The sequence below is a fragment of the Glandiceps talaboti genome, chromosome 18, assembly GCF_964340395.1.
Source record: "Glandiceps talaboti chromosome 18, keGlaTala1.1, whole genome shotgun sequence".
NCBI lineage: Eukaryota > Metazoa > Hemichordata > Enteropneusta > Spengelidae > Glandiceps > Glandiceps talaboti.
Genome location: NC_135566.1, coordinates 17,240,001 through 17,255,941, shown reverse-complemented (window position 1 = coordinate 17,255,941; position 15,941 = coordinate 17,240,001). Strand labels below are relative to the sequence as shown.

Below are 15,941 nucleotides of genomic sequence, written 5' to 3'. Positions count from 1 at the left end.
GTATCTTCAATCACTTCTTCTGTAGGTCGGAGTTGTGACATTCTCTACAGAGGCAAATACTCTTCATGGGTGGTCGAGCAAAACTGATTACCTGAACTGCTTTAGTGAACAATTAGCACAGGCCACACTTGCTAATATCGAGTTATTGAAGGATTTTGTTGGTTCAATCCGACCAGATGGTAATATCTTAACTCTTTATATATATATATATATATATATATATATATATATATATATATAAATATATATATATATAATATATCCTATTTCATTCAAACCAGACACAAAGGTGAAATATCAATTGGTGCATATGCACATCACTTTGCTTCTGGACATATGCAAAACTTTACAGAATGAGTGTCTACCCTTATATCATCAGGTGCAAGACATTGACTCTTGACTTTGACTATAACAATTATCAACTTCAAGACATTTCTTTCCTATCATAGGCATTTAATTGTAACGACTTCATAAAGTGTGCTTCTACTGTAAACTTGAACATTATTAATTAAATCATAACATTTCTAATTCATTCAGGGCGTACACAGTATCAGAAGGCCTTGAGGGAGGCGTTTAGTTTACTGCAGAGATCCTCTAATTCAGAAGAAGACCAAAACCGAGGTAACAATCACCAGCATTTTCAATTTTAAATACAAATGCCAGCCAGGCTTAGTTACTGCTATCAACTGAAATATGATTTTGGGTTAAAATAGTATCTCAGAAACTTATTGAAATCGTGTAAAGAAGTTCAACTGCATTTGCACTATGGTACTGACTTCCTGCAAAGAGATATGAGAAAACCTGAAGTGATGTTAGCACATCTACCCTAATCTCTCTATTTTGACTGTCTTTGTACTTGTCAAGACAAAGAGATTAGGATAGCTGTGATTTCACCATTAGTGGTTTCCCACAAACACTTGCAGGAAATCCCCAAAATGGGCTTCCTTTAAAAGATTTCAAAGTTGAGTAAGTTCCCGAGGTGCTATTTTATCACCCAAATCGCATGGAAGTTAATTACAGCTGCAGTAATCAATACAAGTGTACTAATAGCAGTAGGTTTGTGCACTAGACCCATTGCCGGTTCCAAGGTGCATCGCTCGTCTCCCCATACAATTACAACAGCATGTATTCTGTACGTGCAGGATAGGTTTACACCCACTACTCTGTAGGGTGGTTGTCAACTGATTGTATCCTGGGTTTAGCAGTAAAACCCTTCTCTGTCGTTCATGACATCTAGTCTTTGTTCTATAGAAATCACTCACAATCAACGAGGTCAACATGTCTTTCTATCATTTTAAGTTGAAAATGTTATTTCAAATGTAATAAAGACAAAACAAGCCGAAAAGTAACAACATAAGCAACGTAGTCTCAAGCAATGCATCTTGGAACCGGAAAATCGTCTATTGGAAATATATTGTGAAAGTATGGGTTATACTTCCGTGGTTCAACCGATTGATAAGATATGATAAATGTATTGTGAAAAAGAAAAAAAATCGTGGTACAGCATTACATAGAAATGAGGTGGAGTAATGATGCAATGACTGTGTGTCCAGTAAGGCATGGATGACGTTTAAAGTCACTGTGAAGTACTAGCTATTATTAAGGATTTCCTGAGACCAGATTATAGGTCGAGGAAAGTATTTGTAACCTTTTTGTTACAATGGTGTCTATGTGGTATGTTTAGTACGAACACAGTCATGCACTTCACAAGTAATATGGCCAAACAATATCATTATGACAAGAATTATAATCATATTTCACACAGTCCCTCTATCACAGACTTCGTAATCCAACATCGTACAAGTTAGCTTCAAAAGCTGAAATGTACTCTATATGTACACATATAACCTTATGTTTCCGCATTGCTACAATCCCCATTCACTAGTCTATGCAACCCTTTCTTCAACTATTGATCTCAACAAACGTTGCACATCTCCATTATAGATAGAAATGGTGCCACAAGGCTCTTGTACTATAAACTAGTGGTTGAGATGTCAATCATAGGTCCATTTTAGCCCCAAAGGATGAAGTCGTATCTCAAACACGCATGTTAAGGGCAATGATAGATATATAATTTTTTGAAGATTTAAAGTTGTAACCAAAACAAAATTTTCATACCTAATTTCCATCATCATAATCCAGCCATCCTATGTTGGAAGTGTACAAGACAAGTATAGCAACATCCTAATCAAACTTTAAAGGGATGTGTCTACAAGGTTTTGTACTTCTTTATTTTTTAAAATCAATTTGGAACCAAGTCATACCAATGTAACAGGTTTATCTTTCTTGGTTGTCTTATTGTAATATTGTAAAAGCTAGCTACATTCAGTTTATATGGGTAGGTGATGAAACAGCTGTCTTACAATATATTACATAATCCAGTCATAAACCAAACTGAGCTACAGGCTTTACCACCAGAGGAAATAGTAAAGTAAACATTATAGTTAATTAACAATGTACTGTTCTCACTGTGTCAGCTATTAATGAGGACAAATCTACACATTCTCAACAAAGTTAAGCTCAATCTACTGGGTAATTTCAGAGTTGAAGATTTTTGAGGAAAAGCAATGACAAAGAATAACACTTCTAGAAACATCTCACCAAGTTTCAAACTCATTCACTTAGTACTTTTTAAGATATAAGTTTTTGACCAAAATTCACATTTTTACACCCTAATTCCATATCACTCATGGAATCATGGTATGCTTAACATATCTTCGTCCATACATCCCTAAATGCATTTCCATTAAATTTCAGCCCAATCTGCTCAGTGGTTTTGGAATTATAGATTTTTAACCAAAAAGTCACATTTTCATCCCTAATTTGCATATCACTGATGTAATCATCATGTCATGAACAAATCTTACTTTACACCCCCTAAAAAATGTTCCCACCAAATTTCGCACCAATCTGCCCAGTAGTTTCTGAGTTTAAGTTTTGTGACCAAAAATCACATTTTTTGACCCAAATCACACACCTGTAATGCGATCATTTTGATTTGAACAATTTCCCAACTAGACACCCAAGGTAATGGCCCCACCAAATATCATGGCAATCGGTTCAGCAGTTTTTGACTTTAAGTTGTTTACACACACATACACACACACACACACACACACACACACACACACACACACACACACACACAGACAGACAGACAGACAGACACCGGGCGATGCCTATAGCACTACTGAACCTCAGTTCAGTTGTGCTAAAAATGAAATATTGCATGACAGTTAGTGTTATTTTCCGTAGAACTACATAGGTATTCGACTCCACCTGCAGAATTAAGATGACACATCACAATATCAGAATCTCTCAAATTTATAGGAAATATATGTCGTTACAACAGGAAGTTGTACTAAAGGTTCTTGTTTTGTACGCACAGCACAGGTAATCTTGTTTTTGAGTGATGGAAGACCAACAGATACGGCAGAAAACATCATGAGAGAAGTGAAAACTAGCAATGAAGCGATGGGAAATAGAGTTGTTATTCAAACAATTGCATTAGGAACAGGTAGGTAAAATAAAAGAAGGTTCAGTCATACTGGTTTAAAATTCAAAGGTCATCAAATACGAATAATATGGTGTTTTCTATATGTTGACAGATACATTTAATCCATCATGATCACTATGCGAGTTTCCCTATCCCTAGCTCCAACCACCATGTTACAATGCCACTAAGCCATCAACACATGTGCTGCCATGCCTAGGTCTGCACCTATCATTCTGTAAAGTGTGTGTAAAAATCGTCTATACCTTGCCAATGCCTCGTACACAGCACCTCTAGCTCTATATCTATCTACGCAAAGGTGTGCTCTGTGACCACATCATGACATGACTTGTAAGTTATTCATTAATGTGACAATGGCAATGTGCGTACAGCAGGGTTACGTATCAGAGCTACAGGAGAAAATGCTGATGTTCTTGCAGCATAAAATCAGAAATATTGCTCGACTATGAACTTTTAATTGTTGTTACAGTACGAGTCCTTGCCAGGTTAATGAATTTAACACTGAACTGTTGTGGAAAACATCGCATTATTTAACCGAGATGTGCGGCATAAGATTTCTATAGTGAATTTTAACATATGATAATGAGTAAGCATACTTGTTTACATAACAGGGTTGTAGATAATAAGGTTGCCTTTCTGGGGGTTAAACCTAAGAACTCGTCGAATTCGAAGTATAACTTCATTATAGTCACTTGAGAGCCCATTTAGCATTTTTAACGGGACACTTTTGGGTAAATCCATCAGTTATTTTATCAGAGGTAAAATAAAGACATGCTTACTCAAACGTGTCCTGCTAAAAACATTAAATGGGCTCTGACCTGCACCTGTACAATAACTATCAATAACACCCTAGCATTCTAATCAAAGAAAGGTTATTTGCCATTGCCAGATCCCGGGCTATTATTCTTGAAAGACCTTGCAAAACAAGACTTTGACAAATATGGAGTTGGGCCAGTGAATCGCACTGTTGGCGACATTAGGGTAAGAACCATTTTGTATTCTAGTTCTAGCAGAGTATAAATGCTTTTCAGGTTTCATCTAAAGCTACTGTTGCATCATGCTGATAAAAGCTGTTGAATGAAATTGGTTTAATTGCAGTCATAGTAGTGTGACATTTCTGAGGGTTCCTATGATCATAAAGTGTTTATGTTTGCGGGACGTCAAGTGTTAACACTATTTTGATTACAGAGTGATTATATCTGCACAAGGAACCTCCATCCCCAAACTTGTGTAGTCTGTCCCATTCAACAACAACACGCTCAGTTTCCTCAGCAGTTATGTCTTTTCCTGATAATTTCTTTAGGTGGGTCAATATACTAATGTGACCGACTACACCAAATTACGTAACACCATGGCCAGATACTACGATTTCTTTGCCAACACAGAGAAACTTGGAGATGAGCCTATTTTCTCTGTGCCATATCAGGATGCCTTCGGATTAGGTAAATGTGAACAAATTATACTATTTCTTACCTCCTATAAGGAGAAGGTTTTGTTGTTATTTTGCCTGTCTGCCTCTGTGTCTGTCCTAGTGTATGCGTCTGTGTCATTTTCTCAAAAGCGCCTGGCTCAATTCAAACGAAATTTGGTAGGCAGGCAGACAGACAGACAGACAGACAGACAGACAGACAGACAGACAGACGGGGAAAGAGAGGCTGAGATGGAGAGGCTCCGACAGACAGACAGACAGACAGACAGACAGACAGATCTTGTCAGATATTGCAAAATGAGTTGAATGGCGACATTTGTATTTATGTGTCTGACTGGATGTTCTATTTTGTTGGCAACCCGTTAAGGCATTTGTCCAATCAAGACTCGCCTGAGGTTTCTCTTAATTTTTAACCCATACAGGCTTAATGACAACAGCAGCGATTCCAGTAAAGTATAACGGCGTTTTAAAAGGAGCTGTCGGAACAGATTTCACTATAGACGACATTCTTAGCGACATCACACACTTCAGACAGCGTCAAAAGGCGTACCCATTTATCTACGAAGTTAACACACACGCCGAAGGTTAGTTACACGGTGTTTTTAATCAGTTGCAAAAGTGAATCAGAATACATCCATATTCTTTATAACATAATAGATGAGAGGGTTACAACATATATTGCTAAGGATGAAGTTACACCATGTTCTTTATTCCATGGTAAAGGTGACGATATTCACGATATTCTTTTATCCAAGACAACGATGGGGTAACACCACATTCTTTTTTCCCATGTAGAGATAAAATGAAGTAACACGTTTAATTGTAAGTGCAAGTCGACTAAGGAAAGCTTAAACATTTCGTTTTCAAAACAACCTCTGTTCAGAAGATCGTGGATTTTATGCTTGAAAAAAGCTTACGCTTATAAAATTGTGTGGTTCCGATTACATTCAATTTTAGAATAGGTGGGGTAGGTAGATTTTTTATTTTATCTAGTTCAGGTAGGTATGTTTTCCGTTGTTTTACATATGGTCTCTGTGTTACTGGTTTCTTCTCATCAGATGTACAACCATTACAGATTGGAAGAACAGTTTTATATTGTCTTTTTATAAGTTGATGTCAGTTTTCGCATCCACTATTTCTTGCGAGACTCCACGATTTTCGCGATTTTTTTGTTCTCGAAAACCTAGGTGGGGTTGGGTAACCGAAACCAAGCAACTTTTTTATTAGGCCTTACAACGAGTTCGAGAACATTACGTAGTCATTATATAGTAGATTGTGTAACAGAAAACAATTCTTAAAAGATAAGAAATAACAATTAAAAATCATAGTTTGCATAGATTTTTTTTGTAGATTTCGTTGGCTAAATCATAAACCCTACATGTCCAGGGTGTATGGCTAAAGTAACTATAAGTAATTACAAAATTTCAATGAAAATTCCTTTTCTTCTTGATTATCTTTTCTAGGGCGAGCAATTATGCATCCTTTGCTACCTGCACCTGCCACCATTGCAGATGAACCTGTCCATGTTCATATTACATCATTGGAAAGAGAAGAGCAATTCTATAATATCGTGTTTAACAACTCAACAAAGTACGTAAAAATGGTTTATACAAAAATGAAAAACTATATTGTAACCTTGCAATATTATGATTCGTAGTCGTACAACATTTTTTTGTTTAATTAGTTTCGATGCGTGCAATATGTTATTGAATTTTGTGTGTGCTAGAATAACTCGCGTGTTTTGCATACCACAAGTTCAAGGTCTTAAATGAGAAGTCCATCCAAGCATAGTCATTTTAGATGTAAGAATATATAGCATTACCTCAACAGTGAAAATTGTTCACATTAAAACAACAACATTAGAGCACGGTTACATTAAAAATTTGCGATCAAAATTCAGCAAATATATCAATCAATCTGTGAACTGATGTAATATTTGCTAAAATATTTTGTACATGTGTAAATACCAACTTTTCTGACACGTTGTACTTTGGCGAAAGTAAAATACGATATATGGTCAGAATTCTTGCAACTGTAATATTTAGTGTAATTTCCATAAATTCCTTATACTTTTTTTACGTTTTATCACCTTCTTTCTTACATCTGTTACGAGTCACAGACCTATATCTTACATGTCGTATTTAATAACATAAAACAGATTAGTTGCACACGTACGTATACTATATTTTCCAGTAATCAAGAAAGCGGGCAGACAACGTTCATTTCAAGCAGATCACTTGCCAGAGGAAATTCAGCAACTGAAGGAGTTTATACAACGTCGGTTATGTCTACCTACTATTGGCGAAAAGTAAGTAAACTATATTTACTATGATTTGGGAAAAGAATTTAAGATATAGTTCCATTTTCCAGGAGTTATGATGAAAACTAATTTATGATATGGAGCTTAAATTACAGCACCCTCAACGTCCAGAACACAGCTAATATAGCAAATACTGTTGTTTTTTCAGTAAGCAATACAATTTTGAGTTAATGTATAGGTAGTTTCCTTTTCCAAAATGCTACAGTTATGGCTAATATAGGACCTGGTTTAAAGAGGCAAATGATACGGTTTGGAATCTGCAGGTTACAGCCTCCGGCCTCGCGACTGCCTTTGTTTCGTCCTCTAGCAAATTGCTGTGATCTAGTCGGTTATATAAGCGGGGACTTTGTAAGATCAGGGTTGCAAAGTGAATGCTTTAATCTTCAGCGCGTACAAAGGCTGCACTTGCTATAGATTTCAGGTTAATATTTTCCCGAGGAAGTTGAGAAAGTATAACGTTTGGCCGTTATAAATCAGCACCAGTGGTAGTATACTGCTCTAAAAACACTGAGTGCAAGAAAGGACCATAAAAAGAACATTTAAATTTTAAAAACTAATGTCGTATAAGAGTTTAAATATATTAAATAACATGAAAACATCAACTTTGTTCATTCCATAGATTTCGGGTTCACCATATGTCATGTGTCTTGTGGAACCACTTAATGATCACCAAAATATACTCAGACAACAAAGACCATCAGGTAAGGCAGGGTAGTATTATTATACTATTGCCCCAATGTGGGTCTTTGTACATGAAGCAATAATTTATCTGACACAAGAAGACGGATAACACCCCTATCCGAAGGCTCAAACACACATAATATTGAGGCTGTAATATTTTTAATAAATGCCGAATGAACTTTTATGGTAAAAAATGTAATTGATTTTTGTATACAACAAAAACACTTGGTAAATAGCGATTTTGACAAGGTGCCAATTTTTACTTTGTCAATGGGCAATATAAATTCAACATGTCCGGATGTACATATATATATATATATATATATATATATATATATATATATATATATATATATATATATATATATATATATATATATATATATATATATATATATATATATATATATATATTAATACATCTAATAAATGTATTTATATTCTGCAATACTATTTGAATGTGTGATATATTACTCTACTCTGAGGGTGTTTGTATGAAGATGGGGTTGGGCGGTAGTGACATTTTCTGATCTTGTTTTTATTCGAACACTGTTTGTTCGCACCATGGAGCATTATTTCTTTAGGGATTCAAGCAATCAATTGTAGAAGTGCTATCCAACTACATTGTAAAGAATTTTTATATTTGAAAAAATTATAATTAAACAATAAGCATGCTAAAAGTGAAGTAATATGGCAAAAATTAAAAACATGTTTGCCTCCAATAACATGATTGCGGAAAATAGGGTAGGTAGGTAGGAATTTTATTTTATTTTATTTCGTTGGTGTTTTTAGGTGGTTTTTTTTAATTGCCTCAACGCCAAAACAAGATACTCGTTAGTCACAATAGTTCTGTGATGGTTTGATAAGGTGTACAAGAAGTACATGAACACAATATGCAGACTGTACTTTTTAACTTACAATCTTAAAAGACCTGATTTTTCTGGAATGGGGTGATAAAAATTTGACCAGAGATACTTTCGCGAAAAAATTACATGAAAATTGAAGTAAATTCTCACTACTTAAATGTTTAGGGTCAGTAGCTTAAACTAGGGTGGGTATGACTATCAGAAACACACATTTTTTAATTTGGCCTGATAAGATCATTTTCATTTCAGGTGGAGATTTCCTTTATCATAGGATTGATATTGTAGCACCACCATCATCATGCAGATTTGCTAACAGACATGCAACGGAAGGTAACAGGTTTATTTTGTCTGAAATTAGATACTGAACTTTACAGCCAATTTCAGCCCTTCCTGTTTTTATCAATTTGATATTCTTATTAGTGTTATTTACAGCTAAAATGATGCTGGCTTGGTGTTTTACTCATGGGACATTACGTTTTTGACAAAAGGTAGACATTTTTTCAACACAAGACTAACAATAGCAGACAGCAGGATCTTTTGCCCAATCACATTGAACAGTGATTCCATTGCTATTGTGTCACAGTGCAGGCTTCTAGTCAAAACACTATACATGGACTTGATGGCTGCAGTTGTTTACTTTCTAACTGATAATCAACATATCAACTTCACTACGTCTACATCCCCACTGTGCACGACGCCTATGTTATTATTTCTTTTGCATTAGAAAGTGCCTGAGTGTGTGTAAAAACTACTATGTTACATTAGTGAAAAACCAAACCAACATCGCTGTAATGTACATGTATGCTCTTTTTCTTTACAGCCCAATCAGTTGTCAAGTTTTCTCCAAATGCATTCAGAGAACCTGTTGAGTATTTGGAACTTGAGGAGGATGAAAGTGTCATACAACAATACACGAATTACATGAATGACGTCACGTTGGATGTTCAGGACAACTACTTTAAGGTTATTTGTTTATCTATTGTTATACAGAGTTAGTCAGTTTCTTAGTAGTTAGTTAGTTCACTAGTAAGTTAGATAGCTAGTCCTTTACTTATATTAGGAACTCGGTAGGTAGTTAGCTAGCTAGCTCGGTGTTTCGTTCCTTACCTAACGTGTTAATTGTGTGATTGAGTGAGTGGGTGAGTTGTTGTTGTTGTTGTTGTTGTTGTTGTTGTTGTTTCTTTATTCCTCCTCAAAGAGAAGAGTTACAGCTCGGTTCACAAATATGCAAAAAACAAAATAAAAAATAAATAAATATAGAGTGTATGACTTCATTAGTCAGTTAAACGGTAAACTTGCGGATTTTATCTTGAATATTTCCTATTTGTTCAGTTGCTGAAATTTATACGAGCGAGCGAGTGAGTGAGTACATAAGTGGGTTACTGAGTTGAGCAGTATGTTATTTACTTCACGTCTTTGTTCGTTAGCTAGTTAGTTCTTAAATAGTTTTGTTAGCTAGCTTGGTAGGTAGCAAGGTGGGTATTTATTTCGTCTGTGGCTTTTGCTTTCAACATTGTCTGTTATTTGTTCTTGTTTGTAGCCGGATATCAAAGATATGGTTACAGTAACAGCAAAGGTCAACGACATTTGGAGTAGAAATCAGTCCATATGTAAAAACCATACATTTTTTCGTTACATAGCAACAACGAACGGGGTTTTTCGTTGTTATCCCGGTGTTCGAATGAATGATCTGTTTGATGCCACAGTAAGACCATGGTAAGAAGTAGAACAGATTTCAATGGATGAAATCATGCAAATCAGGATGCAACAAGTTAAATCAAAGCACCGAGGCGTGTTCAAAATGACATTCTTCTGGCACTTGATGATCGTAAAGTTGTTTTGCTAGTTTCAGCTTGACCTCTCTGTGGCCTTTGACACTGTCGACCATTCTCTCCTCATGACCTGTATGCTGAACAGAATGGGCATTGCTGGTACTAGCTTGGTTCAACAAGTCATATCTAGCAGACCGTCAGCAAACATTACAGATAAATGGCAACTCCTCTAACGCACACGGCCTTCAATACGGTGTCCCACAAGACTTTGTGTTTGGACAAATTCTCTTCACCATATAATATAACACCACTGGGCGACATTATTAGACAACACAACATTGAATTATGCTTGTGTGCAGATGATAATTAAGTATTCAAGTGTCAAAATCAAGGATCTCAACATTACCATTTCACGTATGAGGAACTGTGCATCATGTATTCATGAGTGAATGACAGATCTAGATAATCAACGTTGACAAGTCTGAGGAGCTGTATATTGGGTCTCGTCAGACGCTATCTAAACTGAATTTGACACCAGTATACTAACAGTATAATTATGACGTATATCAACATTTTCACATTTGTTTTATAAATTAACAGTACAAAATAAATATCGACGGGACGGGACCTTTATAAATTCATAAAATTTCCAGTGTTTACTTTTTTCATCGAATCAATGTTGTGTCATATCATAGACACTTCTCTATTGTCTAATATAGCTACATTAGGAAACAGTTTTGTGGATAACTTTGATCAACAACGTGTGGGTTTTTTTTGTTTAATTTATTTTACATATGATCTTTTATAACTCCTTAGGTTTCAAAGGTCAAAGAGTAACAAAGGAGCCCTAACCCTGTCTGCCCCATATGAAGATGCTAATGGTGCAGGATATAAGATAACCCTGAGTAAAAGCATCGTTGAAAGGTATACATATATTTGTTTAGTGTATGTCTACCCGACAATGCCTACACACCTATCAAAATTCATACAAAGGTGGTAATGATGCATACAAATTGACATATATCCATACATACATACATCCATACATCCATCCATCCATCCATCCATACATACATACATACATACATACATACATACATCCATCCATCCATCCATCCATCCATCCATCCATCCATACATACATACATACATACATATAATGTTGTTTTATATCTCCAGAAATTGTACAAAGGGTACATAACAGAAAAAAAGAGGAGGAGGAAAAGCAAATTAGTCAATAAGCTATAGTTTCTTGGGTGTGTGAAGTTGGCTCCCGTTTCCTGTTCCCTTATTCATTTCCTTATTCGCAATTTGGCTGTTGTGCCCATATTTCTCTACTGTGAAGTTGTAAGCTCACAAGATGTCGACAAATTCTGCAACAGTTCACACCAAACACGGGGGAGTGAAACCCTGGCACTTGATTCAGTTGTAAGGGGTGTTAACTTCGTAAAAACTAATACCTTTGTCCATTTCTCGCGATCTTTTGTTTACTTGTATTCAAATCATTTTATTCTCTTTTCTGATGCCTGGTGGCGCACTAACATTCATATCACACACCCAGTTGCCTACCTTATTCATTTCCCTATTCGATTTCATTGAAAAATCCATATTTTCCGTGGATTTATGACACTCCAATATTGCATCTACTTATAATTACACCCCAATCAATTTAATATAATGATCTATGTACCATTTCCTTATTCGTTTCCCATTTCCTTATTCATTTCCTTATTCTGTTTCATAGAAAACTACATATTTTCCATGGATTTATGACACTCTCATATCAAATCTACCTATAATTACCCCCAATCAATTCATTCTAATGACCTGTGTACCATTTCCTTATTCAGTTGCCGACACCTTATTCATTTCCTTATTCATTTCCCTATTCGGTTTCATAGGAAACTCCATATCTTCCGTGGATTTATGACACTCTCATATCAAATCTACCTATAATTACTTTTTCTCAATAGTTTCAACATATTTGAGTCCACTTCCGATGACGTCATTGCAGTTATGGGTATTGACATTTCATTGGCGTATTTTTATGACCTGTTAACGAGGAATTACCCAATATGTAAAGAGATTAGATACAGGTAATTTACATTTACATGGCAATTTCAATATGCTTTAATTTTCCAAGACTGCATGTCACATATAATCATATTACTGACATGATCAACATAAATAAAATACTCTAATGTACTTATATCAAATTATGAAAAGGATGTTTTTCTCGAAAAACTTGTTTATATTGTGCATTTTATTTTACCAAAGGTGTTTTGTAATGGATAATAGTGGATATTTAGTTGTACATGAAGACTTCCTTGACGACAAGCTCGACGTGAGTGCTTTGCATATTACTGAAAAGGAACCACACATCGCTCAAGACCTTATTAAGGAAGGAATCATGTCCAAGTCGGCATGCAAGGATTTTCAGCTTATCAGAGACTATCACTATTACACGGTGGGTTTTTACTTATGCAACATTGTGTAGGCCATCCAGTAGTTGTTGGGTGGACCAAAACATGTTTTCATGTCTGTCTCTCTGACTGTACATGTCTGTCCTTCTTTATGGTATGTTCAATTTCTTTCGTCCGACTGCCATTTTACTTCAGTTATTTCCCATTTCATGAAAACATCCGATCGCTATTTAGATGCTTTGATCCGTGATTTTACGGTAGCCTTTGATTATTTCACAAACCAGCCACACCTGTGTGCATAGTAGTAGCCTGATCTATGCTATATTGCCATGAAAACAGTGATGAGTCGGTTAAAATCTGTAAAATACTTAACAATCACAACCACGCTCAAAGCAATAATCACTACTTAGCAATCCCAATATGTGAGACAACAAGGACTAATCGTATACTAATGATATAACAAACTTTACCTTGTCAAAAACATAGACTAGCAACAACGCCATGTAAACTACAGTTATTCGCTCGGATGTAACAACAGTATTGTGTAGTCTACCAAAAATGAATTTGAAAAAAAAGCCTAGAAAACATAACCACGTCCATAGGCATAGCGACTTTCGAACTTCAATCATTATGCAGAAATAGAACATGCACACTCATATCACTTATTATACCGCCTGGAAAGGGCTCTGGCAGATAGCAATAACGTTCAGAACAATAAAATTAATGGGTTATGATGTGAAGAATTTCAAGAGTGTATATAAATATGTGTAGCAACCATGATCATAATAATAGCAACAGCAATTTTGTTTTAACTTTGTGTTAAATTGCTTTCAAACAGTTGTTTTGCTTGTTTTGTAACAATGCTTGGATATCAGTGATACTGTTCACTGGTTAAACTTATCTGTTGTCGTAAATTGTACAGAGTGGGCCCCAACTGCAACATTTCTACGTTCACATTTACCATTCTTGACACAACAGAGTCCAGCTAAATGACTGAGAAGGCATGCATTACAGATCTCCATCACCTTACCTGTCAAAAACGAGAATTCAGAAATTAAAATCAAAACTGAAATCAATTAAAATCAGACAACATCAGCTATTCTTTCTAAGAATACTTCAGATGTATGATCGAACCAGGTTTGGACGCTATTGATGAATCTGTGTGACATCTGTGCAGTTGTGTGTCAAATGCCATATTTGAATATATTTGCATCGAATAGTAAACATATCGACTAACTAATGTGTTCCTAATTAGCAAAATACGTTTTCAAAGAACAAAGAATTTACACTTTTATTAGCTTCCAAGCTAAGCTAAGATGTTAAAGAGATTTAAATATACCGTTCGTATTTGAATATATGTTTCCACGTACCTACATGAACGCCCGGATGGAAACATCCCTAGGAACGCCCGGATGTAAACATCCCACGTCATATAGAGGTCATAGAGCGATCGATTGATTTGGAATTTTTCATTATATTCTAGGTGGAGACGTCGAGTAGGTTACAGTCTGTCAACAACTTAGACCATCCGAACCCCTGTAAACGTTACCAACTAAAGTATATCCAGAAATCGAATGCTTACCTTGGGATAGTGGACACATCGGAAAGGTGCTACAGTAGTTTCACATGTCCTTGCTATCATGTGAGTATTTTACTTTCCACCCTTTTCATCTCTCTACCTCATGGTATGTAAACGGACAGTTATTTTAACTGATTGGAGCCACAGTGTCTTGAAATTGAGTTTTGCTTTTCTCAAATTTATACCCTCCCCAGTTCCGATGACCAAAAGCAAAAGCAAAATCATCCTCAGTACATACGCCATTTTCCTAAATGTAAAATGTCAGTGATGTTATTTACAAACATAAATTATTTGGTACAATTATTTTTTCTTTTCTCTGTACATTTTAATGTCGAATCTAAAGCCTTTCTCTATGTCTCTCAGTACATAACATAAATCCATGGGAGATTCACTGCATGCAGCTAAAATCTACAGAAACTTAACAAAGGGTAACAGGAGCAACATAAACGCTCTTCTAAAATAAGGTCTCGGTTACCCATACTCGCGCCGCTGGGTGCCCTGCCAATGAGACCTTCCAAAGCGAGAGTCTGGGGAAACAAGATTCCAACTCGCGCACGCAGGAAGTAGCTTTTAGAGCAGTGCATGCTGGGAATACATCACGTCCAACATTGTATGCTAAACGATTTAGATACTTTCGCGACAAGTAGAACTTTTCAATCGATTGATATATGTAAATTACAACAAACAGGCCTTGTAAGCTCATTTTTTTACGACTTAAAGAAATGTACTGTGTGACTCCCGGGCGAAGTAGTTGAAACGTGGTTTCCCCAGACTGTCGTCTGGGTGGTCTTTTACAACTGTTGTGCTGTAATATCAGTACACTGATCATTTTAGTAGTAATTGAAACATTATATAATTGTCACTTTTTTCCCTTAGGAACGCTGTCAGGATACTCATGCCGAGGCTTGTGAATGTCCATGTCTATCCATGACAGATTACGATTACTGTAATGACAAATATACATTCACCAGGTACACATTGCTAATTTATTTTGAGAACTAATCTTCTAATGAACATCGAAGACTATAGTGTTGTACAGAATTGTTTGTGGTTGTATTCATATGAAGAGATATTATTCTTCATTACTTTTCTTCATTCAGCCAAGGAAAATACGAATGACCTAAGGGCCCTTGTCAGTCGAGGTCAAAAGACGAGAATTGACAAATCCCTTAGGCCATCAGTATTCCAGCTAGATGAATCAAACACGGGGGGATATATGATTATACGTCCACAAGTATCAATTATGAAAATCGGAGAGAGTAACGAACATTTGATCCTGGTATTTTGAGCACCGCAAAACAACCTGGGCACAAGTGTTGCTTGAATGCATTTGAAAGATTGAGTGGGTCATTTTATA

General features: G+C 35.9%; 1 protein-coding gene across 1 annotated transcript in view; it reads left to right on the top strand.

Moving 5' to 3' along the window:
• The window catches only part of LOC144449763 (VWFA and cache domain-containing protein 1-like), a 34,641-nt gene extending 19,682 nt beyond the window's left edge, over positions 1–14,959 (top strand). The window contains exons 7-23 of the mRNA XM_078140339.1: positions 26–179; positions 538–621; positions 3,389–3,517; positions 4,404–4,495; positions 4,818–4,956; positions 5,366–5,527; positions 6,407–6,533; positions 7,137–7,251; positions 7,883–7,964; positions 9,060–9,140; positions 9,631–9,773; positions 10,351–10,526; positions 11,399–11,506; positions 12,556–12,678; positions 12,860–13,049; positions 14,489–14,647; positions 14,948–14,959. Of these exons, the coding sequence (XP_077996465.1) occupies positions 26–179; positions 538–621; positions 3,389–3,517; positions 4,404–4,495; positions 4,818–4,956; positions 5,366–5,527; positions 6,407–6,533; positions 7,137–7,251; positions 7,883–7,964; positions 9,060–9,140; positions 9,631–9,773; positions 10,351–10,526; positions 11,399–11,506; positions 12,556–12,678; positions 12,860–13,049; positions 14,489–14,647; positions 14,948–14,959 (2,076 nt within the window). The remainder of the gene's footprint in view (positions 1–25; positions 180–537; positions 622–3,388; positions 3,518–4,403; positions 4,496–4,817; positions 4,957–5,365; positions 5,528–6,406; positions 6,534–7,136; positions 7,252–7,882; positions 7,965–9,059; positions 9,141–9,630; positions 9,774–10,350; positions 10,527–11,398; positions 11,507–12,555; positions 12,679–12,859; positions 13,050–14,488; positions 14,648–14,947) is intronic.
• Positions 14,960–15,941: the final 982 nt, after the last annotated feature.